At 34.3% G+C, this 27479-nt stretch overlaps 5 protein-coding genes across 9 annotated transcripts; 1 reads left to right on the top strand and 4 right to left on the bottom strand.

The window, feature by feature from the left end:
• Nucleotides 1-4988: 4988 nt before the first annotated feature.
• On the top strand, nt 4989-13234 carry LOC104700301 (importin beta-like SAD2). 3 transcript variants are annotated; one of them, XR_015561295.1, is made up of 23 exons: nt 4989-5347; nt 5643-5778; nt 5864-5951; nt 6269-6418; nt 6831-6993; nt 7452-7636; nt 7719-7892; nt 8540-8685; nt 8784-8907; nt 8989-9169; nt 9429-9588; nt 9708-9749; nt 9837-9955; nt 10059-10254; nt 10557-10688; nt 10842-10945; nt 11291-11470; nt 11606-11745; nt 11828-11967; nt 12049-12215; nt 12310-12439; nt 12547-12775; nt 12864-13234. XR_015561295.1 is itself a non-coding variant. In XM_010415800.3 (22 exons), the coding sequence occupies exons 1-22, from the start codon at nt 5255-5257 to the stop codon at nt 12720-12722; spliced, it is 3126 nt and encodes a 1041-aa protein (XP_010414102.2). In that variant the 5' UTR covers nt 4989-5254; the 3' UTR covers nt 12723-13234. The 3 variants fall into 3 exon arrangements, 1 of the variants encoding a protein (XP_010414102.2); XR_015561296.1 differs by having other exon boundaries at nt 4991-5347; nt 12861-13234; XM_010415800.3 differs by having other exon boundaries at nt 12547-13234.
• A 790-nt stretch (nt 13235-14024) lies between these two features.
• On the bottom strand, nt 14025-14949 carry LOC104700300 (stress-response A/B barrel domain-containing protein UP3). Its single transcript, XM_010415798.3, has one exon. The coding sequence runs from the start codon at nt 14947-14949 to the stop codon at nt 14134-14136; it is 816 nt and encodes a 271-aa protein (XP_010414100.1). The 3' UTR covers nt 14025-14133.
• On the bottom strand, nt 14025-16335 carry LOC104700299 (ras-related protein RABA5d-like). The gene is made up of 2 exons (XM_010415796.3): nt 15888-16335; nt 14025-15587 (listed from the first exon to the last, which is right to left on the bottom strand). Exons 1-2 carry the CDS (start codon nt 16222-16224, stop codon nt 15262-15264), a joined length of 663 nt encoding a protein of 220 aa, XP_010414098.2. The 5' UTR covers nt 16225-16335; the 3' UTR covers nt 14025-15261.
• A 2213-nt stretch (nt 16336-18548) lies between these two features.
• On the bottom strand, nt 18549-20070 carry LOC104700298 (phospholipase A1-Ialpha2, chloroplastic). Its single transcript, XM_010415795.3, is given in 2 exon segments — nt 18549-19362; nt 19364-20070. Coding segments are annotated over 2 exon segments (1452 nt in total). The 5' UTR covers nt 20002-20070.
• Nucleotides 20071-25427: 5357 nt separating this feature from the next.
• On the bottom strand, nt 25428-27401 carry LOC104700296 (uncharacterized). Of its 3 annotated transcripts, none has more exons than XM_010415792.3 (3): nt 26950-27401; nt 26701-26813; nt 25428-25930 (listed from the first exon to the last, which is right to left on the bottom strand). In XM_010415792.3, the coding sequence occupies exons 2-3, from the start codon at nt 26795-26797 to the stop codon at nt 25710-25712; spliced, it is 318 nt and encodes a 105-aa protein (XP_010414094.1). In that variant the 5' UTR covers nt 26798-26813; nt 26950-27401; the 3' UTR covers nt 25428-25709. The 3 variants fall into 3 exon arrangements, with proteins under 3 accessions (XP_010414094.1, XP_010414096.1, XP_010414095.1); XM_010415794.2 differs by having other exon boundaries at nt 26920-27392; XM_010415793.2 differs by having other exon boundaries at nt 26912-27027.
• Between the last annotated feature and the right edge of the window lie 78 nt (nt 27402-27479).

Genomic DNA, 27479 nt, shown 5'->3' with positions numbered 1-27479 from the left:
ACAAAAATTTCAGATAAATCCCACAGTTTTGAAACTGAAGGTGTTCATCCAAATTTTATGTTTTTGTTAAATGCTAATTCATTTACGGATAAGCAGATTAACCACTAAAACCAAACATCAATTTAGTTAAATGTTACTCCCTCCGTTTCAAAATATATGATGTTTTAACTAAAGCACGCAAATTAAGAAGTCTTTACTTTTAACAAGTTCAACCTATCAGAAACAATACTGCATAATATAAAATATTAAACTAATCTAAAAGTTGCATAAAAACTTGAAAACATCATATATTATAAAATAAAAAAACTTCTCTAAAACATCTTATATTTTGAAATGGAGGGAATATAATGTATTTAGGAAAGGATATTGGATTTAAAGGGAGATGCCCACTGCAATATTTTGGGATGAGGTGCTTACAATTTTTGGGTGATCAACTGACGGCTTGATATTGCTCAATGTCTCACAAAGTGTCGGTTGTGGGATGGTAAATGCGTTAAACTGAAACGTAATAGTATAGTGATTTTTATTTTTTTTTCGTCACGTAATAGTATAGTGAATAATGAAGATAATATACAAGTGAAAGAACGAACGAGGAGAATTTTTTAAAAAAGTTATGACATTTTTAATTAGAACAAATATTATGCAACTCGATAATTTATAGCTTAATATATATATTATTAGGTGTGATTTATAGCTTATTATGTTGTATGTGTTATAGTCATATAGACATGGATAAATAGATAGCAAAGTCTATCATATCAAATAGACATTTTCAAATGAGAGAAAAGTTTAGTCAAAAAATGGGTTGATGTTAAAAGCGTGTCTGAGCCCCATCGTCAAGCTCCTCATGGATACATCTTTGGGACAGGAACGACTCTTCCTACTCAGGTACATTTTTCAGCTTACCATCCACTTTCTGCGGGTGGAAAGAAACAACAGACGCAATGGAGACACATTTATTCCCTCATATCAACTGGTCCCATGACTAGATTAGCAAGTTCGGAATCAGATACTTTTAATCCAGGAACAAAGGAACAGGAAACTTCAAAGCTGCATGGTGACATGGCTTGCCTCACGATATTCTCCTAGCTAAGACACTAGTTTTTTAACAACTGAAATGTATTTTGATTACATTTAACAAACGTTGCATTTGATATAACAAAGTTTTTTCGAATAAATTAATTTATTAAAAAACAAAAATCAACTGTCTTAATTAATATTGTTCGTGAAATGAATGGGGTTTCATTGGATTCATAAACTGAATATACGAGTGGTTGGAGAAATCTCACTTAACAATAGAACAATAGGTGATCGACTTTAGTATATACTTTCAATTCCTGACGAAAAGTGTCACTACTCACTACTGACAACTATAGTCTATATATATAGTACGTCCCAATAACTTTTGCATTGGGTCATATATTGATGTGTAAGGGTGTATCCACAATATGGTTGAATTCTTAGGCATGCAGTGGCATCCAACGCTCGCTAGCTAGTGCTCTAAATTGATCCGCATAAGATGTTCTACATTCTATATATAGGCAATTATTGAACGAGATAGCTAGTAATTGCCTTCATAAGTTTTGTTGTGTAACCTACCTCCAAAGTCCAAAGCTCTTCATATCATTTAGACTTTTCGGATGATCACTTTATTGTCAAAGTATCCACACATCATTTCTTGGTTGTAGTTCTCTAGGCACCCAACAAATTACACCATGATTGTGGAATAATGTTTTTACGTAGTTTCTATAGTTTACATTATATGTTAATGGATTTTTTTTTTTTCTTAAATTATGGGTTGATATGATGATTTTGTCCCAAATATACTATACGTCCTCTTTTATATTAGTATATAACAACGTATTTGCTAGTTTCTTTTGTGTTTTACTAATAGATGTATATATAGAGTTATGGACTATTTTTTGCTGCACTTGAAATAACAAATTTTGCTGCACTTGATATAACAAAGTTTTTTCGAACAAATTTTACAATTTATTAAAAAAAACAAAAATTCAATTGTCTTCTTTAATTTTATTTGCGAAATGAATGGGGTTTCTGGTTTCATAATTGGGTTCATAAACTGAATATACGAGTGGTTGGAGAAATCTCACTTAGCTATAAAACAATAGGCGATAGACTTTACTATATGGTTTCTGTTACTGATGAAAAGTGACACTACTGATAAACTAAATAAACTATAGCACGTCCCAGTAACTTTTGCATTGCGTCATATATGCTGCATAAGGGTACTGTATCCACAATGGTTGAATTGTAATTGCATTTTCTTATGCAGTGCATCCAATGCTCGCTAGTGCTCTAATATATATAGGCAAATATCGAACGAGCCTTCATAAGCTTTGTTGTGTAACCTACCCTCCAAACTTCATATCATTTAGACTTTTCGGATGATCACCTTATTGTCAAAGTATCCACACATCATTTGTTGGCTGTCTTTCTCTAGGCACCCGCACCCGACAAATTACACCAACACATATAACATATTTAAGTACACTATGATTGTGGAATAAAATCTCTACGTGCTTTCTATAGTTTACATTATATGTTGATGGATTTTTTGTACGGTTGATATGATTACCCAAATATACACTAGTAGGATCCGTGCTAGAGCACAAGGTTGAAATTCTTTTTATTTATATTATAATTTTAGAATAAAATATAATTTATATGATTGTTTTAAAAGTTGTTTTGGATAAAATATTATGCAATAAAATCATATGCTAAATATGATGGCATGAAAAAAATACCTATTTTGTAAGTTTTATATTGTTAATTTTGTAATTTTATGTATGAGAAATGGTTATGTTTGTTGTTTGTTTTATTTTAATGTTTGAACATATTTGGTGAATTTTTTTAAAAATGATATGTGCTTAGGTAAGATTTTATTTTCAACTGCAATAAGATCTTGAAAATCACGATTAAGTGTAATAAATTGCCAAGATTTTATTCATTTTTACGCCTAACCGTATATTTTTATGCATAACAGTATATATTTTGTAACAATACATGAAATAGTAAAGATTTTATTTTAGAAATTGTATAAATCATTGGAATATTCTCTTTAAGAGGATTCTTTGAGATATTCTTAAGTGTATTCATATAGTTCACGGATTGACCAATTAATCTATAACTTTTTTTTTGTAACCAAACTATATTTAATTTATAACTTATTTTGTAACCAACTTACAAAAAATTATATAGGCTTCTACTGGTAACCATTAAAGGAACAAAAAGAAAATGAATAAAAAGAACAATGAAGAATAGAATAAACAATTTTTGAGGAATGAAGGGAAAAGATGCAGAGAAGCAACAAAATAATAACTGATAACAAAATAATAACAATATTTTAAAAAATATATTAAATATTAAATAAATCAATCAATAAAAATGCTAATACTACTTTTAATGTATATAAAATAAATTTTACATTTGATTTTAAAATAAAATTTGTGAATTAAATTTTAGATACATCATATTAAATACTATTAGTTAATATTAACCTACAATAAAAATATTCTTTAGTTTTTATTTACGATATACACATCTTTTAAATTTATTTTACTATTCATACATTTTCCAAATAAAGCTTTCAAATTAATTTAACATGAAATTTTGTATCAAATACATTTTTCTGCCAATATACTATGAAAAATATGAATATTATTGTATTATAAAATTAAAATATTATTAATAAACATAAATTTTTTTATTTTAAAATAAAAAATATATTTTAATATTTATTCTTTTTTTGTTCTAATTGTTCCTCGTCAATTTTGGAGATGAATATTTTTGGTCTAGTGTTTCTCATTTTATGAAGAATGTAGAAGACTAATGAGAAAAATAATATTCTTTGTAAATGGTAAAAAATTTAAGGAATGAAAAAGAATATCATATTCCTCCTTAATTTTTTCCTAAATTTTGGTTACCAGTTGGAGTCATAGTGTACAAAAAAGTTATGTACTTCAGTTTTACTATATAGAGGATACGTCTTCATAACTACGTACATGGCTAGTTTCTTTTGTGTTTTACTAATAGATAAATATATGGACTATGCAGAGGACCATGGTCATACAATTGTTCGATCATGTCATCTAACATTGAAACTCATCATCGTTTACATGATTACATCCATATATCTACTTGGACATAAATATTATCGAATTAAACAATTTTAAAACTTTCATCAATTACACACCAACCACACTTTAAATGATTTTCACCTTTTTTTATGGTAAACAAAAACTGTTAATAGAAAATCTAATATTTATGGAAAAAATAATTACAAAATTAATTATAAAATAAAAATTATCCGATATTTATTGGAAATAGTTTAAAGTTGTTACCATCAAAGCAAAACTTTTTTGGAAATGGTTTAAACATATTTATTGAAACTAAGTTGTTACGTACTGGCTAAATGTGTTTTACTAATAGATGAATATATATTATATGGTCACACAATTGTTGAATCATGCAACATTGAAACTCATCATCGTTTACATGATTACATCTGTAACATCCATATATTTACTTGGACATAAACATTATCGAATTAAACAATTTTAAAATTTTCATCAAATACACCAACCACACTTTCAATGATTTTCACCTTTATTATCTGGACATAGGACATTTAGGACTGGAACAAATAGTATAATATAAATATCATTAAAGGAAAAGAAAGAACACTTGTCTTTTGTTGGTATTTAACTAAATTCATCAGATAAATACAGTAAAGGATTAAATAAAAATAACATTTTCAGACACATATATACATTTACAAATTTTTATGTTTTTTATTCTGGCAAACTCACCTGAAAACTTTTTATCCTTTATTCTTTCATCTTTCTTCCTATAAGTAGTAAACACGTCACTCAAGTAAGAGAAGACCCGGTACGACTTAAACCGGAAAAAATAGGACCAAAAATCGAAATTGGTTGGTTAGTTAAACAACCCTAGGGATTTAAATACTCATATATCGTCCAGCTATATTTCTTTTGTCCCTCTCCTCTCCACACTCGCCCAACTCTCAAAAATCTTCTTCTCCCTTCTTCTCCGCCATTCTTGTCGCTCTAAAACCCTATCATGCTCTTCTGAGAATCTCCTCCCTTCCTTACTCATATTCATCTCTATCCAGAGCTTTCGAACTTTGGACATTTTTACAATCAAATCCGCCACTGCCTCTGATCGTCGTCATCACTCTGTTGTCTAGTGTCCTGGTTTTCAAACTCCACGGAGGATGGATCTGCCTAGCCTCGCTTTGATCCTTCAGGCCGCCGCTCTCAGTCCTGTTCCTGATGAACGCAAAGCTTCTGAGCAGCAGCTCAATCAGGTTTCTCAGTTTTCACTTGAATTCTCTTCGGGCTGTTTTTTGTTTTTTTTATTTTATATTCTTCGCGAGTTTGATTCGTCCCTGAGATGCATGAGATTGTTTTGTTATTTTTTTAATCTTGAAGTTTTGAGCTGTGAGTTCATGTTTAGGTATTTCAAAGGATCTCATTCTTTTTGACAAATCTTTGATTTGCTTTAATCCAGGTTTTGTTGTAGTTGGGGTTTACGATTTCTGATGGATTAAGTTCTGCAGTTCTGATGATGCCTGTGTGTTCTCGTTATTCTCTGTGTTGCAGTTGCAGAACACGCCTCAGCATTTGGTGAGGTTGTTGCAGATAGCCGTGGATGGAAATTGTGACATGGCAGTGCGTCAAATTGCTAGTATTCAGTTCAAAAATTTCATTGCTAAGAACTGGTCACCTGAGGATTCTGGTAATAATTTGCACTTGTGATTATCTTGTCCCCGGCTTTAACTTTTGGAAAATTTTGGATTAATTTTGCTCATTTGATGGCTCAGGAGAGCAACAGAAGATATTGCAAAGTGACAAAGAATTGGTGAGAGACAATATCCTCGTCTATGTCACCCAAGTTCCAACCTTACTCAGGTAAATTTCCCTGATAGCTTTTGAACTCTGACGTGGTCTGATTTTTTAGCGATTTTATGAAATATGTGTAACATGTACGGCTAATCATGCCTTCAAATTGCTAATCATCTTGTCTGATAGATTCTAGTCCTCACTTTTATATATGCATCTTTGAATGTGCCTCTGCATTATCCTTAGTTGCTAGATATTAAAAAACGGCAGATAGAGGATGATTTTTTCTGAAGTTTGCCTTTTTTCTTTACCTTGGTCCCGACAGTATCTTCTATAAGCGTCAACAACAACCATAATTTTTTTCTTTCCCTTATGTTCGTATCCAGATCACAACTTGGAGAGAGCCTCAAGACAATCATTTATGCTGACTACCCAGAACAATGGCCACGTCTTCTGGATTGGGTGAAGTTCAACTTGCAAAATCAACAAATTTATGGGGCTTTGTTTGTGTTGCGGATACTCTCTAGAAAATATGAGTAAGTTCATCACTTTCCATTTCATTTTCCTATGCCGGTCTATATGATTTATAAGGTTTGTTATTTAAATTATTGACATACTTTATTGAGACATCTTCATGATTGTCTGCGGTGGCAATAGTAGTGTGACTAATAAATTTAGTTGGTAACCACTCCAAAGTTGAAAAAAAATGAGAGAAGGGAAAGAAGTGTTAGGCAGAAGCTATGAGAGTGTTTAAAACGTGTTATTAGAATACAATGGTGTTCATGGCTCTGTCAATTCATGATGTCCTGTCAATTTTTTTTACGACTTCCAGCTAGAAATGCAGGTTGCTCTTTACATGTAAAGAAGCAGCTATTCTGGATGACAATCTCATTGTTTACATATAAGTAGTCCTTCGCGTTGATGATGTTTCATGATTTTGTTTTCTAGGTTCAAGTCAGATGAGGAGAGGACACCTGTTTCCCGCATCGTGGAGGAGACATTTCCTCAACTCTTGACTATTTTTAATGGGCTTATCCAGATACCAAACCCCTCTCTGGAGATAGCAGAACTTATGAAGTTGATATGCAAAATATTTTGGTCATCCATATATGTAAGTTGCTAGAGAGATCAGTTACATGTGCCTCTGCAGAATTTCACCTTTTATTTTTCTTAACCTAATATGCATATCCTTAGTACATAATTCAAACCAGTCGAACTGTTGTGTATTATTTGTTGTATTAAAGTGAAAAGCTTGGGACTAGGACTCTGAGGTAGGTGGTTCCAACTTCACCTGTGATCCCTCTGTCTCCATTTTCTTATATTTGAGATTATTAGTGGTGTTGTTTAATATCTTATCATATTGGCAATTGCCATCTTTGTTCTATTCTTTGGTTTAGAAAGACTTCAATATATAAATAAAAGACTGGCTTATGTGTTGGGGAGCGTATCCCTGAACACCTCCCTGTTCTTTTTTTTCTTCATGATAATTTATGGTTTTCGTGATCTTAACTATGTTAAAATTCAAAAAGAATCACCAGATGATAATTTCTTACTGTTCTCTGTGGGCAGTTGGAGCTACCAAGGCAATTATTTGATCTAAACGTATTTAATGCCTGGATGGTTCTGTTCTTGAGTGTTTCGGAGCGTCCTGTTCCAGTTGAAGGCCAACCTTTGGATCCAGAACTTAGAAAATCTTGGGGCTGGTGGAAGGTCAAGAAGTGGACAGTGCACATATTGAACAGGCTCTATAGTCGGTATGTATCTGATGTTATTTTTTAAAAACAAGAAAGTACGCTTGGAAGGTTTATTGATTTTTTTGTGAACACTCATTGATAGGTTTGGAGATCCAAGTCTACATAATCCAGACAACAAACCTTTCGCCCAATCGTTTCAGAAGAATTATGCAGGCAGAATTTTGGAAGGGCACCTAAATTTCTTGAATACAATTCGCATTGGAGGCTATCTTCCTGACAGAGTTACCAATCTTCTCCTGCAGTACTTAAGCAACAGGTTTGTGTTACAATCCCTTGTCGACATTAGTTTCACTTACGTACAGGCACACATTCAGTATCCCCACTTGGCGAACTTATAATATCCTCATTTGCCTGACATTATATAATTTTTTGGTCTCTGAATTATAAGTTCTTGAAATTAACTACAACACTTTTAGAGGTTTATATGCTTTTGTAATTTTACTCTATTGCATTGATCATGTGTTTAGATATTTTTTTTTTCCATCTCCCCTGTAGCATAAACTACTGCTGTGTAGACATGTAAGAATATGCCCCACTGGGGAAAATTGTGGTTTTTAGTTCCTTAGTTTATGTCTTAGTAATGTTTGAGGATATAATGAAAACCTTAGCCAGGTAGGATTCACTATTTGGGTTTTCATGCTCTTCTTCAAAGAGTGAATTCTTGATGAGTTTCGAATGTCTTCTAATCTTGGGAGCTTTGTTCTCTTACATGACTGATTAACTCGCTGCATATACTTTCTGAATGGTTTGAATTTCATGATGCGATTTTTAGTGACAAGCTAATATATCTTAGGCATGAAAGATAACTTTCTGAACTTGGGATATTTACAGATTTGGCATATGTGGTATTTCTCTTCAAAGAATTTTTTTTTATTTGTTGAAACTATTTCATTGTATCTGCAGCATTTCGAAGAAAAGCATGTACAAAATGCTGCTGCCTCGGCTGGATGTTCTGCTTTTTGAGATTGTTTTCCCGCTAATGTGCTTTAATGATAATGATCAAAAGCTTTGGGAGGAAGACCCACATGAATATGTGAGGAAAGGTTACAGTAAGTGCTACATAATACTCAATTTCTTAAAAAGTCTTAATTCTAAACTCATCATCAAAAATGTTATTAAATACATCATTTTTAATGGGCTTATCCAGATATCATTGAAGACTTGTACAGTCCGCGAACAGCGTCCATGGATTTTGTAAATGAGTTGGTTCGAAAGCGTGGGAAAGCGAACCTTCCGAAATTTGTTCAGTTTGTCGTTGGGATCTTCAGGAGGTATTACATTTGAGCTCTTCTGCGTGGCACTTGGTCTATCAGTTGTGTTTTATTGACAACTTGTTTGTACACTGTGTGAAGTTATGACGAAGCTCCTGCTGAACGTAAGCCGTATCGCCAAAAAGATGGTGCGATGCTTGCTGTTGGAGCTCTTTGTGACAAATTGAAGCAAATTGATCCCTACAAATCTGAACTAGAGCGTATGTTGGTGCAACATATTTTTCCCGAGTTCAGTAGTCCTGTTGGACATCTTAGAGCAAAGGTATATTTGGCTTTAAACTGTGTTGTGGATATCTCAATAATCCATTTTTACCAGCTTACCATAATGATGATTTTGTTTTGCCTTTCCACGACGTCTGTTGTACTTCAATTTATCCGAGAATTCTACGCATCATTGTTTAGTCTACTGCTGCAATGCTATCTATAGTATAGTGTAGATTTCCTGTTGTTGCCCAGTATTATATGTCATACTCTTTGAGATCCCCTTTGATCTGTTTGACGGGTTTTTTTTTTTAATGTAGGCCGCATGGGTAGCTGGACAATATGCACATATCAATTTCTCAGATCAGAACAACTTTCGTAAAGCATTGCACAGTGTTGTTTCTGGACTGCGCGATCCTGACCTCCCTGTTCGTATTGATTCAGTTTTTGCATTACGTTCATTTGTTGAGGCGTGTAAGGGTATGTGATTTTCTCCTACCCATTTCTATGTTGTATGAATGTGTTTTCACTTGTTTATCTGTGCATGTTGGCTTCTTGATTGTGTGGTGGCTAATTTAAATTTTTCTGGTCAAATGCAGATTTAAATGAGATTCGTCCAATCCTTCCTCAGTTACTTGATGGTAGGTTACCCTTCTATATGAAGACTTGATGGTCAGTATTGTTGAGTAAACTAATGATTCAAATTTTTGTGATCCTGCTTCCATCAGAATTCTTCAAACTCATGAATGAGGTAGAGAATGAGGACCTTGTCTTTACTTTGGAGACCATTGTAGATAAGTTTGGCGAAGAGATGGCTCCTTTTGCTTTTGGATTATGTCAAAATCTGGTAAGAAATTCTGTTCTCTATGAGTCTAGTTTTGTTGATGTCTAGAAAATCTGGTAAGAAAACTTGGCTATGTATATGTAAATCTTCCTTTCCTTTCATTCAGGCGGCTGCATTTTGGAGATGTCTAAACACGTCAGAAGCCAATGATGACGATGACATGGGAGCTTTAGCTGCAGTTGGTTGTTTGCGTGCCATAAGTACAATCCTTGAATCTGTTAGCAGTCTTCCGCAGCTGTTTGTTGAGATAGAACCAACTATACTTCCAATAATGCAGAAAATGTTGACCACTGATGGCCAAGGTATACTGATGTCTAGAAATACATCTTGATTTTCTCATTTAGCTTGGGCTATAGTTTGTGGAGTCTGAACATAATTAAGTTATAGTTGTGTCCAGATGATGTACTTTTCGACTGATGTGTTAGCCATTTGGGTTCATTCTATTAGTAGGTTTTTTTTTGTTGGGAATTACATATCCATTATTTTTTTTGTCAGCGTTTTGTTGTTTCGTAGCATCATGATCTCAAAATTATTCATTTTCTTTTCCAGCTATATAATAATTGACACTGAAGTATTTATGTTCTCATCCTACTTGCTATAACAGAGGTTTTTGAAGAAGTTTTGGAGATTGCATCATACATGACCTTTTATTCACCTACCATTTCCTTGGATATATGGAGTCTCTGGCCTTTAATGATGGAAGCATTGGTTGATTGGGCAATTGATTTCTTTCCAAGTATAGTTTCTCTCACATCTGCTTTCTTTTCTACAGCCCCCAAATTTTTTACATTCTAATTTTTACAGTTGACTCTATGACTGTAGCACTTCCATGTACCATGTCATTCATTTTTTTCGTTACACTCACTTAAGTTACTCTTTGAAAATTCAGATATTTTGGTTCCGATAGACAACTTTATATCAAGGGGAACGGCTCATTTTCTCACTTGCAAGGAGCCCGACTATCAGCAAAATCTATATAATGTCCTTTCAACTGTGAGTATACCTTCTGATAGTACTAGTGGCTCCAATTATATGTATGTGTTTGTTCATTGTTATAATGAACTGTTGCGATTCTCGCACATATCATGAAGCATAGAATCTTCCTTTATCGTTCACCAGAATTTCTGAGTTCATTTTCCGTGCCTATCGTTGTATAAAGTTGTTGGCCTCTTGTTTATTGTGTAAACAGGAGAAATAACATATTGTACATTTCTTGCTGCCAAAACATATATAAGCATCTCTTTCTCTGCACAAGCGCAGTTCTCGTCTGTCTGCATAACATTAGCGCATTTGTTACCTTTCATAGCTAATATATGTCTCACGTTTCCACTTCTACAGCTTATGACCGACAGAAACATAGAAGACAGTGATATTGAGTCTGCTCCAAAGCTTATTGAAGTTGTTTTCCAGCATTGCAAAGGGCAGGTGGATCAGTGGATTGAACCATATCTGCGACTCACTATTGATCGGTTACAACGAGCTGAGACTTCATATTTAAAATCTCTTCTTATACAAGTGGTAAGAATTATGGTCGATTTCTACATACCAGTAGTATATTTATTTCAATGTCACTATATGAATCAAGTTGCTCGTAGATTCTGTTGTTGTGTGATGATACAATGATGAGTTGACAATCTTGATTTATATTCGCAGGTGGCAAATATGCTTTACTACAATCCAGGTTTGACGCTTGGTGTATTGCATAACACAGGACTTATTTCCAAAGTCTTTGATCTTTGGTTCCAGATGTTGCAGCAAAAGAGAAAAAGTGGCCTGCCAGCAAACTTCAAAAGGTACTGTTGATCCTTGTTTTGACATATCATGCTCATGTTAGCTCATAATTGTAATGGCTGGACATTCTATTATTCGTACCAGGGAACATGCTAAAAAAGTTTGCTGTTTGGGTTTGACTTCATTACTTGCTCTCCCGGGTGGTCAATTACCCGATGAAGCACTGCAGCGTGTTTTCAGAGCAACACTTGATCTTCTAGTTGCATATAAGAATCAGCTAGCTGGTATGTCCTGCTCATGATCCATTTTCTCGTCACTTGGCATGGTAATGTTTACATTTATTCCCTTTCGAATCCTCCTCGCAGAAGCAGAAAAGGAGACAGAAGTGGATTATGAGGATGAAATGAATGGTCTCGAGAGTGATGATGACGAAGATGATGATGATGATGGGTCTGATGGGGAGATGGGGATGGATGATGCAGAGGATGGAGATGAAGCACAAAGCGTGAAGCTGCAGAAGTTAGCTGCACAGGTTTGTCAAGTGTTTGTATCGACTTGCTTCAGTACAGCATATGCTTTTGTTTGCTAGAATTGACTGTTTTCCAATTCTTTTATCTGTTTCATAGGCAAAGGTCTTCCGCTATGATGATGATGATGACGACGACGATTCTGATGATGACTTTAGTGATGACGACGAATTTCAGTCACCCATCGATGACGTTGATGCCTTTGTATTCTTTGTCGATGCAATCAGAGGTACCACTATATAAAATCCTCACCAGTCTTGACCACCCAATACTTTATGGAGCTTCATTTTCTCTGGCGTACATATTGCTTAACAATCACGTTTATCCATTGTACAGTTATGCAGGCATCAGATGCGCAGAGATTTCAGAACCTTAACCAGTCTCTGGACTTCACTTACCAGGCGATTGCGAACGGAGTAGCACAGCATGCGGAGGTGAGAAGAGTGGAGATTGAGAAGGAGAAGCAAAAGAAGTTAGCACAAGCTGCTTCTACTCCTGTTGCTGCTCAGTGATGTTTAAGCTGTGGTTCAAAGTCAGTGTCTGATACACAGGTGGTGTCATTTTGGTGAGAGATTGTCGTACATCATTATTTGCAATAGTGGCTTGTTTCAAGGTTATACAAAAGAAGAAGCAGATTTTGTGAATTTTAGCAGGCATCATCATCTCTAGAACCTTGTTAAACCGTGTGGTTGCGGTTGATGAGGATGGATTCTCTTGTGGTTTAAAGAAAGGTGTGTAGAAACTTCTTCTCCTCCCATGAGTGCGATGTTGTGTCTTTCTTTTGGATTGGTTGTATTCATGAAGAAAAAGAGTATTTGGGAGGGTGGGCGGATTTTGTGTACTCTTTATCTTTATCTTTTTTTTTTCGCCATGTACTCTTTATGTATTGTGTTGCCTTTTGGGATGTGTTAGATTTTTTTAGGAAAAGCTATATTGAATTTTTGTGATCTCACAGAGAGATCAGCAAGGTCTGTCATCAGGTTGTATGACCATTCTTTCATAAAGTGATAATTATTATCCATCATTTTGCTAGTCACTTTCTTTAATATGCATAAAAATATTATTACCATTGTAATAAAAAAATATATTTGAAATAAGATAATCAATCAAATAAAATTTGGTAAATTCCCACAGCCTTTTTCTACTCTGGTAGATTTGAGGGCTCAGAGCCTTTGGACGTATTAACATAGAGCTTCTTAGTAAGATTCTTCGTATTGTTTCTGATTTAAAGTACGACGAATGAGATGATTACAAGAAAAACTGAAACGGCGAGTCTTTTCTTGCTATATTTTACATTACCGAGCAACAAAATATTCATTTAAGACTTCTCTCATGCGGCACTCTACTATACTCACTTCCTAGAATCATTCCCACTTGCCGACTGATATAAGTTTTTCTCATCCCCATTATGTTTTCTCAGGCATTTGACGTCTCTGTAGATGTTTTCTAGATCAGAAAGCCAAACTAACTCTCTATCCTTATCCACCTTTCTCTTACACGGACCTTGTTCTTTCATGTTTTGAAATCATTATATTTTTATTTGTGTTACAGAGAGAACTACAGCACTTTCATTGCAGCTCGAAAACTTCATTGGAAGATCAAAGATAAGACAACGTTGCAGGCATTTTTTGAGACAAACCAGCCAGACGTAAAGAACACACTCTACCAGTCAAAAACCACTAAGCAATAACAAATCCTGATGAAGCTCTTGCTTGTAATCGACATTTGCAACTAAAAAGATTGTGTAGCCTAATACGATAGCTTAACCAGAGATTGCTCAAGAAGGCTTGCTTTAAAAAGTTCACACTCAGATCTTCTAATCAAACAAGCTTTTTATTCTCAAATTGCAGAGACAACAATGTGAAACAAATAAAAGTCCCAAAAGTGCTTATTTCAAAGGATTGAAATCTATAAAAACCTTTCTTACAGACTAGAACAAGTCTGTGAAGAAACAAGGAACTCAACAACAATGGTGGAATCCACATAATCACGAACCTTATCCTTTTCCAAGTTCACCAACTCTTTCTGACCATCCACACCTTCCATTTCACTCAAATCCTTAAAATACGCAATCGAAGCAATGGAGAAACCTTTAGCTCTCGCCGGAGAAAAGTTTTCACCCACAGTGATCTGATCAATCCCTGAAAACTTTTCACCAAGCCCCATAATCACTCCCGTAATCTCCGATTTCGCCTCGTCTGATACATCCTCTTTCAATTTGAGTAAAGTCAGTTTACCAACCGAACCAGGAGGCGGTGCTAGGGTTCCGGGGACTCGATCCGCGATCCAATCAACAGCCATGAGGTCATCGCAGATCGGTAACACAGATTCCTTAACAACACGAACGTGATCAGGATGCGCAGCGTAGGTGCTGAGATCTTCCTTAGATCCGTAACGGCTATGGAGGACGTGAGTGAAAGCGAAGGCGGAGGAGGATCCAAGACGGTGGAGAGGAGCGGCGGAGATGTAAAGCACTTCGTCGAGAGAGGCGAGAGCGTTGAGGTTGTTGATCATGGAAGTGATTTTGTTGGAGTCAGCGTCGTCTTTAGCTTTAAAAAGAACGATGTGTTCTATGATCCGACTCTGTGGCGTTGAAGAAGAAGACATGGCGGTTACGGCGGAGAAAGAGCGGCGGCGAGGGAGTAATCGGAGATTGGCTGGTGAGGAGGAGTGTTTGGTTGTGGTGATAGTGAAGGCTAGTGGTGAGGATATTAGCGGTCTGATCCTTGCCCATATCATTGTGATTGTGATTTGTGTGAAGTGGTTGGTGGTTGTGACTCAATTGACCATTCGAGCCACTTAAACGTTTCTTTTTTTTTGTTTTTTTTTTGCCTAAGTTTCATCGACAGTGGTTGAGATTATTGAGAAACTAATTCTATAATTAGACAATAATTAATTATCGTGTTTAAGTGTTTTTACTATACGGATCCACACATAAAAGAAACATTACAATTTTGAATCAAAAGAAAAATCTTGTGAAACTTTTGTAGAGGACAAAACTCAAAAATGAATCAAAGGGAAAAATAATTTAGAATGAGAAGTCGTCTCAGGTTACGAGGAAGAGCAGCAAGAGAAACCGAAGCCTTGTGTGGAGCTTTTACTATCGTCTTTAACGAGACTGACTCGGTTCTTCATGCTTAGTTCGGTTTTGTAAGTGTTGGAACTGAGCTGTTTCCTGCTAACGTTGGTGTAGATGTCGCGGATGACCATTTCGAAAGCTGTTTTAACGTTGGTCGAATCGAGAGCTGATGTTTCCATGAAGAATAGTCCTTTTTTCTCCGCTAAAGCTCTGCCTTCTTCCACGCTCACGGCTCTTATGCTTTCTAGGTCGCATTTGTTTCCTACCAGCATCCTAGCCACCGTTGTATCCGAATGTACTGTCAAAACAAGAAATTTTTACCAAAACTAAATTCAAAAGTCAAACTCGAACAGATTCATATGAATAAGCAAAAAAGCAAGGTCTTAGTTCTATTAAAAAGATTCATGTGAGTGAGCATAAACGATCTTTACTATATTGATTTTCACCTTTGGTCTAAGTAACCAAATATAAGAAGAACCATTGGGGATCTAATTAGTCCATATATACAATGATATGAATCTTAATCAATCAGCAATGCACAATCTAACCAAATCATCTGTTTAAAACAAAACAACTTGGAGAGAAATCAATGTCTTACTCTTGAGTTCATCGAGCCAACGGGCAACGCTCTCAAAAGTAGAGCGACGACTAATATCGTAAACGACGAGGGCTCCAACGGCTCCTCGGTAATAAGCGGAAGTGACGGCACGGAAGCGTTCCTGACCAGCAGTATCCCAAATCTGAGCTTTGACATCTTTGCCATCGATATCCATGTTTTGCGTCTGGAACTCAACGCCGATGGTGGCTTTGGAATGAGCGTTGAACTCGTTACGAGCGTACCGAGAGAGAAGGTTCGATTTCCCGACGGCAGAGTCTCCGATTATCACAATCTTGAATAGATACTCCTCTCCTCCTTCATCATCATCCGACGACATCCTTAGCTAGTTCTTGATGATGATTTCTAGAGAGAGAAATCAGGTTGCATAGAGAGAGAGAGAGAGAGAGATGGAGCTGGCAAATTATGAAAGGAAGAGAGAAAGACATACTGCGCATGAAGTGGTTTCATAATTTTTTGTTTTAAAATTAATATTTTTGAATTATGTGCCGCAAATTCGGTGCAATTAATAAAGTTCTTGTCGTCGTCTTATAACAAAAAAAAAAAGGATTAGTAATTGATTTTGTAAGAGAGAATGGCCCAAATATGTAGTGTAGCCAAAAGCCCATCATCCATGGTAACGTTTAAAGTAACTGAGACCTTAAAAGAGTGCGGTTTGCCATCGAGACTTGCCTGCCCGATTGAATTATGCACATATGTTGCTGATTGTGGATATGATTTTGAAGAAGGGTGACTTGATCATCAATAATGTATAAACTGATCGAGATCTCAAGCCCATCTCCTGAAATGTCTTTGACCAAACGAAACCAATCGAATATGGTGGTTTCTAAAACCATCTCCAACCCATTTCCATTATCATCTTCATAATGAAGTTTGGAGTCAAATTCTCTAACCATCTCTATTTTTATCTCAAAAATATAAATTTCTATTTTTTTCTTTATATTTCGGAATTTCTATTTTTATTTTATACTACAATTTAGATATTTTTATTTTTTACTCCAAAATAGAGTGGGTTAGAAATGTTCTAAGATAAATGCTAACTCCGCAAATATGGGATGGTTTTCGCAAGAAAAGTCCACGACTATATTAACACATTTTAATTATTATGTTTTTGTTGTAGGCTTCCAAACATATTTTAATTTTAGTTTGTAATGTAAGTAAAATATAATATCAAACAAACGATTTATTTAATATAAAGTTTGTATATGGTCTTAAAGTACTCTTAAGAGAGCTTTACATTCGTACATATCTTATTACGTTCATACAAAACAAAGAGGAAACCTTGGGTCCATATGTTTTATATTTCCATATGCTTTAGGGGACATTCACTTTTCGATCAAATTTTCAAACTAACTATAGGGATATATATATGGTTTCATCATCTTTTGGACCCACGTTTGTCCTTTTTCAATCTAAAACTAACTTTAAACTACGATTACCAAATTTTAACTTAATCTTATTTTTAAAACATAGGTGACCAATATATATTTATAAACACTAAGAAGACCTTTACAAAGAGTTTAGTTATATACGGAGGAATCGCATATTCTATTATACTTTCATCATGGCGCGCGGTTTGTGATCAGTGACGGTGGTATATATGTCGTTGTAGTGCTACAATCTAATGTTACATCATTTCTTATGATATATATGACGATGATATGATGATGTATATCAAAAAAGATACATCGCAAGTAGTCTAGGCATTTAATTTCTACTTTCTTCGAAATTATTCCTTTGAATCATATAATTCACTAAAAAGACAATTACTTGTTGTCGGAATTTTCAACTGATGTATCATACAAACACTATATATAAAAATAATAAATATTCTATGTTCTCACATATATATGAAACTAATGGGCATAACATTCTCTAATGTTAGTCAAAGTTTGACCTAGCTACGGGGATGTGAATTAGGGAAGAACAAGAGGAGACCACAGCTAGTCATCTTAATTATACTATATATTCGGTGATAATTAAAATTCCAACTACAAAGCATGTTTAGTCAATTATTCCATTTTGCATGAAACATAGAAGAGTAAGTAAAAAGGACGATAATGTGAAATAAATGACGACTTAAGAATCCAACTAGGGAGAATGTTTAGTAATGCACTAATTAGTCAATTCTAATTTGCATGAAACATACAATCAACTCTAAAGGACGATAAAGTAAACTAAATTACAGATAATTCAACGCATGCATTGTTCACACATTCAACCAAAAAAAAACAATTTAAAGCTAATACATTTTTTAAAAATTTGCCTTGTTAGTTTAGTTTAAAGTTTACTATAGCTTACACTTTATCAAAAAATGAAAAGTGAAAAACTACTAGCTTACACATATCTTTTTATCCAAAATTATAAAATATTTTAATCATTGGAAAAATGTAAACGCAGATATGAAAGACAGAGGCATTACGCGTTTGCGACTTTGGAAAAGATATATGATTGATTTATATATCAAATATCATGTAGAAACACTACGTACAATTAAGTCATATACATAAGCAAACATAACAAATGAAAAACCTTCACTGATATAGACGTTGTACGTATGTTAAAGATACACTTATCACTATTTGTACATGTTCAAAAAATTAAAAAACCTAAATTCCAGATTGGATCTCATTCTAGCTAGTCCTAAAAAATATTACAGTATAACATATGGTTAGATACAGAATTAAGTAGATCCACGGCATTTGTCCAATGCATCATTGGTTGTTCCTTCAAGAGCATCATCTTCTCGCCATTTCTCTTCAAAAATTCTAAGGCAAAATTGTCACCGTCCTCATCTTCCTTGGAATCGGCTGATCTCGAGCTTATTTTCCGTTGGTTTAGAAGATCGATATAAGTTTGGAGATCGTGAACGCAAGAAATGTTTTGAACATCGAAAAAATCTAGCGTGAGTTCCACCCCAACATGAGCATAACATGAGCAGCTCCATGGAAGCTCATAAAAGCCACCTAAAGTCCTAAAATTCTCATTGAGGAAAACACCAGGAAGTTTAGTGACCGGATCATTGACGTTAGTGATCCTCAAAACCTTAACTCCTAGCTCCTCGCAACGTTTTTTGAACTCCAAGTTACCAACCCTAGGACCTGCGAAAGAGAACACGGTCAAAGGAATATCTCCCTCGCCGATCCTCCGGTTTAGACCTAGTTCCGCAATGTCATAAGCAAGAAGTTGAGCCAATGAGCTTCCCATGCTATGTCCCGCGAGTGTGATACTCATCTCTTCTCCTTTGTACTCATTTATCAATCTCGAGATTTCAGACAGAAGCTGTTGTCTGCAGCTCTCAAGTCCAAATTTGCTCTCACTCTCATCGGATGTGTATAAATTCAAGAATCCGGATTCCACCTTTACGTCGAGACGCGGGTTATGAGGATGGAACCTAGCCGGAGTTAAAGAGCTCATGAAATTTGCCAACCATTCCGGGTTAGTTACAGTTCCACGACGTCACTACAATGTCTCTTCTCCCTAAACGTTTCACCGAGTCATCCGATGAAACTGCAACATAGCCTACCCAACGCGCTCTTCTATTCGTCTCGTTCTGGATGGGACTGATGTTGATGTCCGGTGTGGCGTAGATGTATTTGGTGACTTGGTAGTCCTCAGGTTGGTCGATTTCGGTTTCTTTAAGTAGGGTTTGTTTGCCATACTTGCAGTTCAAGTAACGTTTGGAATTAGGGTTTAGATCGAAGGCTTTGTAACAAGTGGAAACTAAGTTGCCATAGCGAGTGATCTCTTGTTGGAGAAGAGGGTTTAAAGGTTCGATGAGATCTTTCCAGTTGTTACATCCTTGTATCTCTCTCCAAACCCGAGATAACGGTACAGTCACTGTCCCACCGGAACACGGGGACTGCGGTGCACGATAAACTGGAGGACGAAGAGGAGAGGAAGGAGAAGCAACCGGAGAAGATTGAATCACTGGTGATAACAGAGAAGAAGAAGAAGAATTAAAAATTACAAGTCTTTTGGAGTTGTTTTTAGAATTAGGGAGTGAGAGAGTGTGAGGAAGAAAGAGTGTTTGTTGTGGATTTCTGCTTTTTAGAAATGAAACATGTTTTATATTAGGGTTTTGGATCAAGGCCATATCGATTGCAAGATGGCGTAAGCAAAAGAAAGGAGAGAGAGCGAACTAGAGAGGTTTGTTGAACTTTTAAGAGAAATGAAATTTGTGATGTATTTATAGTGAACATGGGAGAAAGACTTTCACATGTCTTGGCGTGTATTGACTAAGAAATTAGAAATTTAAATTAAAATACTCGAATTGCGATCGTTTTGTGAGAGTGTTCAGAATAACTTATGTGGCCGGTTTTATAGTATTAAATTCTTATACCAATAATTAATTACTCTTTTCAATTTCTGATTCTCCTCACTTCAGTCTTTTGTACGCGTTACCATATCATGTGTGGACTGCAAAAATATAATTATAAAATTCTCGTCTACACAAACTTAACGTCCTCGTATACTTGAGAATATTATTATTACAATTCAAGTTCCGAGTTGACCAATATTAATGTACGCATAAGTGATGTATGGTTGAAAAAAGAAATAGAGCCAATTGCTGATGTAAACTATTAACGCCGAAGCTTTCCTATCTATACATGTATTCTTCGTCATTTTGCATGCTGCTGAAGCTAATTAAGGAACAAAATGTTTTCATGTGTATATTAGTAAACTTAAATTACACGAGTAAACGTTAAACTTATGTTTAGAAGAGATTTGATTTTTTAACTTAGATCAAAAAGTCAGGGGATGTGCGTGTGTATTTATCTAAGAAAAATATATATGATAATAACACAAACATACGTGTGTATTAATATATAACTCCTAAACTCCAACGTATCATACCTCTAATGTGTTGACCCAACAAGCTAGAAACCCTTGTACATATATTTTGACACTCGTCTCCTCGCATGTGATGTGAGTACGTAGTCAAAAATTGTCAAATAATATATTATATAGTATGTATGTATCCAAAGTATACGCGCATATATCCAAGCATATATGTGGCCGTATCATTACATAATTAATTATTCAAAGATTTTTTATTTATTACATATTCAGGTTTGTATACACTATACACAAAATATATTATACATATATTTTTTTTCTTTTCAAGCTTTGTTTGCCACCTTTACTGAACAATAATATTGTGAATCAAACAAAAAGTTCTTGCATTGGTATATAGTATATATATACATGTATAACCTAATTCATGTAAACGTGAACTATAATTTCTCATGTTAAATAATTTTGATCGGTTTTAAGATGAACGTATATTGGTTTAACCAAAAACCAAGCTCTATATATGTGAATATATTTCGACGTATTAGAGTCAACGTGAGTCTTATAAGACGAGTGAGCTTTCATTTCTTTGCCACATAGGTAACAAAAACATTAGAATTTTGAAGTCAAACTGCCGGAGAGCAATAAGCTGTTTATCTAAACAAGAACTAAAGTCAAAAGAAAGAATAAAATCTTTTAAAAAATGCATCCTGACACGCCAATTAATTGAGGATCTATTGGAATTTTTAAAGTCAAATATGCTTAGCTATTGGCAATAAATACTTGTTTAAGGACATATTAACGTCGTTATTTTTTAAAACTTTTTTTAATACTACTGTATTACAAGTTATAGTTATCTACTATGGATAACAGAGACCATATATATATCCGCTAGCTTCTTCCTTATTATAGCAGACCAGACCACATACTTAAGTCCTTTACAAGTTATAATTACAACTAGTATATCATTATTTTCTTTTGGAAAGTATAAGCAAGGATACACACGTAACAATGTAACATGATGGATTGAAATTTTACAGTTTTATGGGATCGTTATAGACCCGTGCAGGGGCAGATCTATGTTGATATAGGGTGGGGCACGTGCCCCATACTAAGTTAAAATATTTTCTAGTTGAATATGCCTATTATAGTTTCTTAGCTCATTTGGCTGAAGTGTGCCCCATGCTAATCTTCATGCCCCAAGTTCGATACCTTACTTTTCCTTTTTGTTTAATTGTTTTTTTTTTTTGGTTTACCTCATGTGTCTTTCCAACTTGTTTTTAAAATTTTTGTTATGATTGAGTACATTAACTTCTACTTTTATTAATTAACTCTTGACAAATTTTAAAGCATCATTTTAATAGTAAAGATTACATTTGAATTTTAAAAATGTTGGTACAATTAGTAACTTAGTAAACATATATTATCTATTTTGTAATTCATTTCATATTTTAGAGTTAAAATTTGTTTACTATATTTAGATTTGTGAATTCAAATAATAACTTTTACATATAAATTACATGTTTATTGTGATTTGTAACTGAGAAATTGTGGAACTAAAATTTTCTAAATATGTTTAATATGTAGATTGTTATTATTATTATTATTTGAATGTAAAATATTATTCAATTAAAATAATTGTATATAATAAATACTTCATTAAGTTTGTAAATTATCATTAAAAAGACATTCAAATAATCGAGTGGAGAACCACATCGTTTGTCATTCATTGTATCGGGGTTGCATAAGTCTATTATTGAGCTGTGTGGTTAATGACAATATATTTTAAAATTAATGTAAATAATATTTCGTAAAAATTTGATGATCCTTTTAAATTTCATATTTTGAATACATTAGAGGTAAAAGTTTATATTTAATAAATGTTTATTTTATATAATTTTATTATTTATAATTATAGATATTTTATGCTACATGCAAAAAAAATTTCTAGATCCGCCACTGGACCCATGAGTTTTTTTTTTTTTTTAGTTGTTTACTGTATACATATTACATGGCTGTTTATTTTGTCTGCAAATAATACTTTTTGCGCAGAAAAAAATACGCGGATCGGAGACGAAAGATGTTGACTATTGTCTGTCTATTGGACCCTGCACACACATATCAGCAAAAAGTGGACTGATCATGAAGTTAGTACGGAAGTAATTAGCAGTTGTGTTGTTGTTGTTGTTCGTTATTTGACCTCCTTCGTGCCGTGAAACTCCACCACCTCCTTATTTCTTTCCATTTTTTTTTGACCTTTTTCGTTTTGCTATTAGATTGATTAAATGATTGAATATGTGTCATGTTTGCCTCGAGAAAACAAATTATTTTTAATGTTCATGATCCGACGACTAATACTAAGGATGGACAAATCGGTCGAAATAGCTTATCCATCGTATATTCAGTAAGGTCATTAATTCCGTCATTGCTTCTGTTCCGGCTGGTCTAATCATATGGTGAAATTTGTTTTGATGGGATATATATTCGCATAGAGCACATTGATGCTATGTTCCAAGAAAACTACCGCTTCATTACCACATACGAGTTAAAATACATTTTATTTTAATAGAGTTGTTATATACTCATAATAAAGCTGATTATCCACATTAGGGTATACATAACTAAATTTTATTTGAAACAACTACAGTAATTGTTAATAAATACTCCCTTCATATTAAGTGTCATTTTAGGCTGAAAATTTTGTTACAAAATAAGTGTCATTTTATATTTACAATGTAGATGTTTGGTAAATTTTCCAATTTTATTCTTACCAATTTAATGTATTGACCAATAGAAAAAATAAATAATATATTAATAAGGGATAAAATAGAAAATTTAATGATTTTCTTAATCTGTGTGAAAAATCCTAAAATGACACTTAATATGAAACAGAGGGAGTAGATAACATAATACTCCTCCGTTTCACAAAAAATGTCATTCTAGCCTGATTTTTTTGTTTCAAAATAAGTGTCATTTTAGATTTTCAATGTAATATTAAGTATAAATTCCCAACTTTAACCTCATATTCATTGAAGAATATCAAAAGTCAATGTCAATTTTAAGGGTATAAAAGATATTTTAATATGTTTTCTTAATTTGTGTGCAAAGTGTTAAAATGACACTTATTATGAAACAGAGGAAGTATTTGATTTAGTGTTATAGAAAACTTGATCAAGTGTAAACATTTAATATCAACATAGAAAATCTGTATAGTTAAAAGTTAATTGTAGTATTAAATCCAAAAACTAAAGTTTGTAAGTTACTATATTGTCGTTATTTATAACCAGTAATCTTCTTAAGGATTACTTTTCGTTATCAAGTATCCGTCAAAATTAGATTGTGAACACCCACAAAAACCATCACGTCAAGTAATCTTTCATAACAGTCAAACCTACATTGAATCCACCAAAGAGAGAAAGAACATTTTATTAAGAGAAAAATGAAAAGAAAAAAAAAACATTTCGCAGAAACAATTATTACAAAATTTCGACTGAAAACATGAAAACACCATTAGGACTTTAGAGTAAAATAATATAATTGTAATTTATTTGATATGTTTGATATCTTATGTCTTACTGTTTCCCGATTTCGTTGCAATTTCTTGGTTTGGTTTTACAATTAAAAAGTCGAGATGCATGGAAAAATAAATAAATCTGTATGGCGCATGACATCTTTATAATAGAGGTTTGGATAACCACGAAATTTCGTAGAAGTCTATAAAATTTTGAAAAAAAGATGCACAAGTACTGAAAATGACTTCCCGACCTTAAAGAGAAGAGCCTTTACTCGAGTGTTTGGTCAAATCCACTACTAATTGATTTGGATGTACCATTTATTATATTGTAATCTACTCTTCAGCTCACATTGTCAATTTTGAGACAAACTGAAGAAATTTGGATGTACCATGTATTATGATAAAAAAAATTTCAAATTCACATGTTTCCAAATGAAAGTTGATCCTTTTTTTTTGTCCACATTTCTCTTTGGGCCGGAACCGAAACTAAGTTTCTTTCTATTTCATCAAATTATTTCTAATTCATAAGTTGTTTTCTTGAGCTACGTTAAACTCGAAGAAACAAACATTATCTGACAGAGAAGTGTGGACAAAACATATCAACTTGCTTAAAATTAGACAGTTATGGACACAACTTTTTTATTCTTCAGGGAGGCTCAGCAGACAAACTGATGATCAAGAGATTGCCAAGATAGGCATAACGGTAGTTCCTATGATCTCCTAAGGTCTTTCCCACAAAGGAGCTGTAAGAATATGTATAATGGCCTATCATCTCAAGGATCCAGTTGGAAAAATATTATGTGCTTGAGTTGGAAGATGAAGCTCTGAATATAAATGACAAGACCAGGGACACTTTAGGGGGTCGTGTGATGTCAAACATAAGAGCTTCAACTAAGATGCCTCCTCTTTCTGATGTTGCTATAGAAGCACAAGCATAAGCTTATATGCATATGTATCTGCCTCTCTCTCGTGGTTCTTTACAAAATCTGAAGAAAATTTCCTAAAGGCTTGGAACCATTATAGTGTTTAAGATATGAGAAGTGTTACAAGATGTCATTACCATTAAAGGTGATCGTTTTTGTTCACATATTTCTTTGGACGTAAACCAGTAACTGAGTTACTTTTCTATTCATTATCGAATGTGTAACTCAATATTTGTTTTCTTGAGCTAACTTAGACTCGAAAAATGTCTGCGAGTATGTGGCAGAGACGTGTGGGGGAAAACAGATAACTTGCTTAAAATTAGACAAGTCACAACTGTTAAGGTTTTGAGAACTTTTGTCCTAAAGCATCAGCTCGACTCTGTTCAACATCAAAATGGCGTATGTTTCTGCTCAACCACCAAAAAACCCTCAGATGTAACAATACAGAATGATATAGCAGCCAAGAAACTTCTGCAGTTACAAAATAAATACATTGCAAGAACCTGAGCTCTGCTCCATCTGACGCGATTTCGACGCTGTTCCTTGTTTTCAAATAAGGGGATGTGGTTTTGCTCACTCTTCTTTCTTGAGCGCAGGGTCTGTACTTGTGACTCCTGTTGTCAATTTCTTTACACTATCTTTGGCCTCTGCCACAAAGGAAGCGTCTGGCTTGTGTTTATCCGTAGGTTCTTTCAAGGCCAAACAGATGTAGAAAACAATCACTACATTGACTGATACCACCGCAAGAAATCCACTAAGTAGTGTAAGAGAATGTGGAGTCAATGTGGTTGAACCTGTCAAAGATTTAAACAGAGTAGTGTAAGAGGTGATAAAATATCTGGAAACACCTATACGGTCAATTTCTATCGTATTTGCTATTACAAAACTAAATCTGGGAATATACTACAATCTTTGTGAGAGAGAGAGACGTTATGCTCAAGTACTATAACACAGCCTCTACAAGATTCTCTAATCTGGAATCAGATCTCAACAACCAGCTATTCTCAAAATCAAGGTCCACTAAGAAAGCTAATAAAGAGTTGCTAGTATTTGATCCCCCTATAGTGGTTCTCTGGATGTTAAGACCTACCAAAAGCCACAATCCAGTCACCCCTAAGTAACATAATCCAACATGGTTTATAGAGAATCACCATAACCCTTTTGCAATTAAATCCTCAGTCATTTAGTCAAGTTCCACAGAAAACTCACAAGTATAATGCAAACACCCAATGACACTCTAAAGTTGAACACAAAATGAGGAACCTTTGTCAACCTAACAAATACAGGAACAAGCAGGCACTTCCAATTACATTCTAACTTTCTAATACAATGGCTTCTTACAGAATTTCAATTCAAGAGCTCCAAAGTCCAAACACGATTAAGTAGAACTCAAAAGAAAAAAAAAAGAAAAAAAAGAGATAAATACAATCAGAAAACCACACAGATATCCACATAAAATCAAGTCAAACCTGAAAATTTAAGCTTTTCATGTGGACTTACACCTCGAGAACATATTGGTTCTACTCTAAAAATGCATCAAGGCTATGTTGGAGATCTTACTAACCAGGAAGCAAATCATTGTTGAATCCATATAGAATCGCAATAGGTAGGATCCACATGAACATCGACGCAATAAGGAACTTCTGCATAACCCCAGCCATTGGTAGTACGAAAAACCTACATCAAAATCATGAAACCACGAATCAACGAAGATGCGAGATGTGGACAAAAAAAAAAAGACACAAATCTAAATCTAGGGTTTTCAACAGAATAACCTAAGTACCACAAAGTAAGCAACAATCTGGCGAGTTACCTCGATCTTGGACTCGAGGTTTCAGAGTACAATTCGCAAAGTCTAGATTTTTTTTTCTTTTCTCTACCGAGTTCCCTTGTCAATCAAATCACAAGGAAGCCCTACAAAACTAACACTAACGAGCCTAAACTCGGCCTAAACTCGGTCCAGCCCAGACCCTGCAATTATTATTTTGTTTTCTCTTCCTAACAAATTATCAGGCATGTTATTTAATTATTGACGAGTTGAGTGATAACTTTATGGTGGTCGTAGAATCGAAGCCAGAGCCTTGGACTGTGTCTTCTCTATTTTGGCCTTCTTGAAGTTGAATCTAATAAACCCTTAAATCTCAGGCAAAATCCTTATTCGTTCCCCAATCTCTTCTTTGGATTCGTTCATCTTTCAATCCCTAGTTCCTCCATCACCTCAATTAGAGGTTTAAAAGATTTGTGAAATGTGAATCTGCCCTTCTTAACATCCCTAGAAGCCATTATTAACCAGTGATACACTGATCCCGAATTTCAAACCGAAATAAACCGGTATCTCTGTTC

This window comes from Camelina sativa, chromosome 7 (assembly GCF_030686135.1).
Source record: "Camelina sativa cultivar CO46 ecotype springtype chromosome 7, ASM3068613v1".
Taxonomy (NCBI): Eukaryota; Viridiplantae; Streptophyta; class Magnoliopsida; order Brassicales; family Brassicaceae; genus Camelina; species Camelina sativa.
Note: the sequence above shows the minus strand (reverse complement) of the source record. Positions and strands in the feature narration are given on the sequence as shown.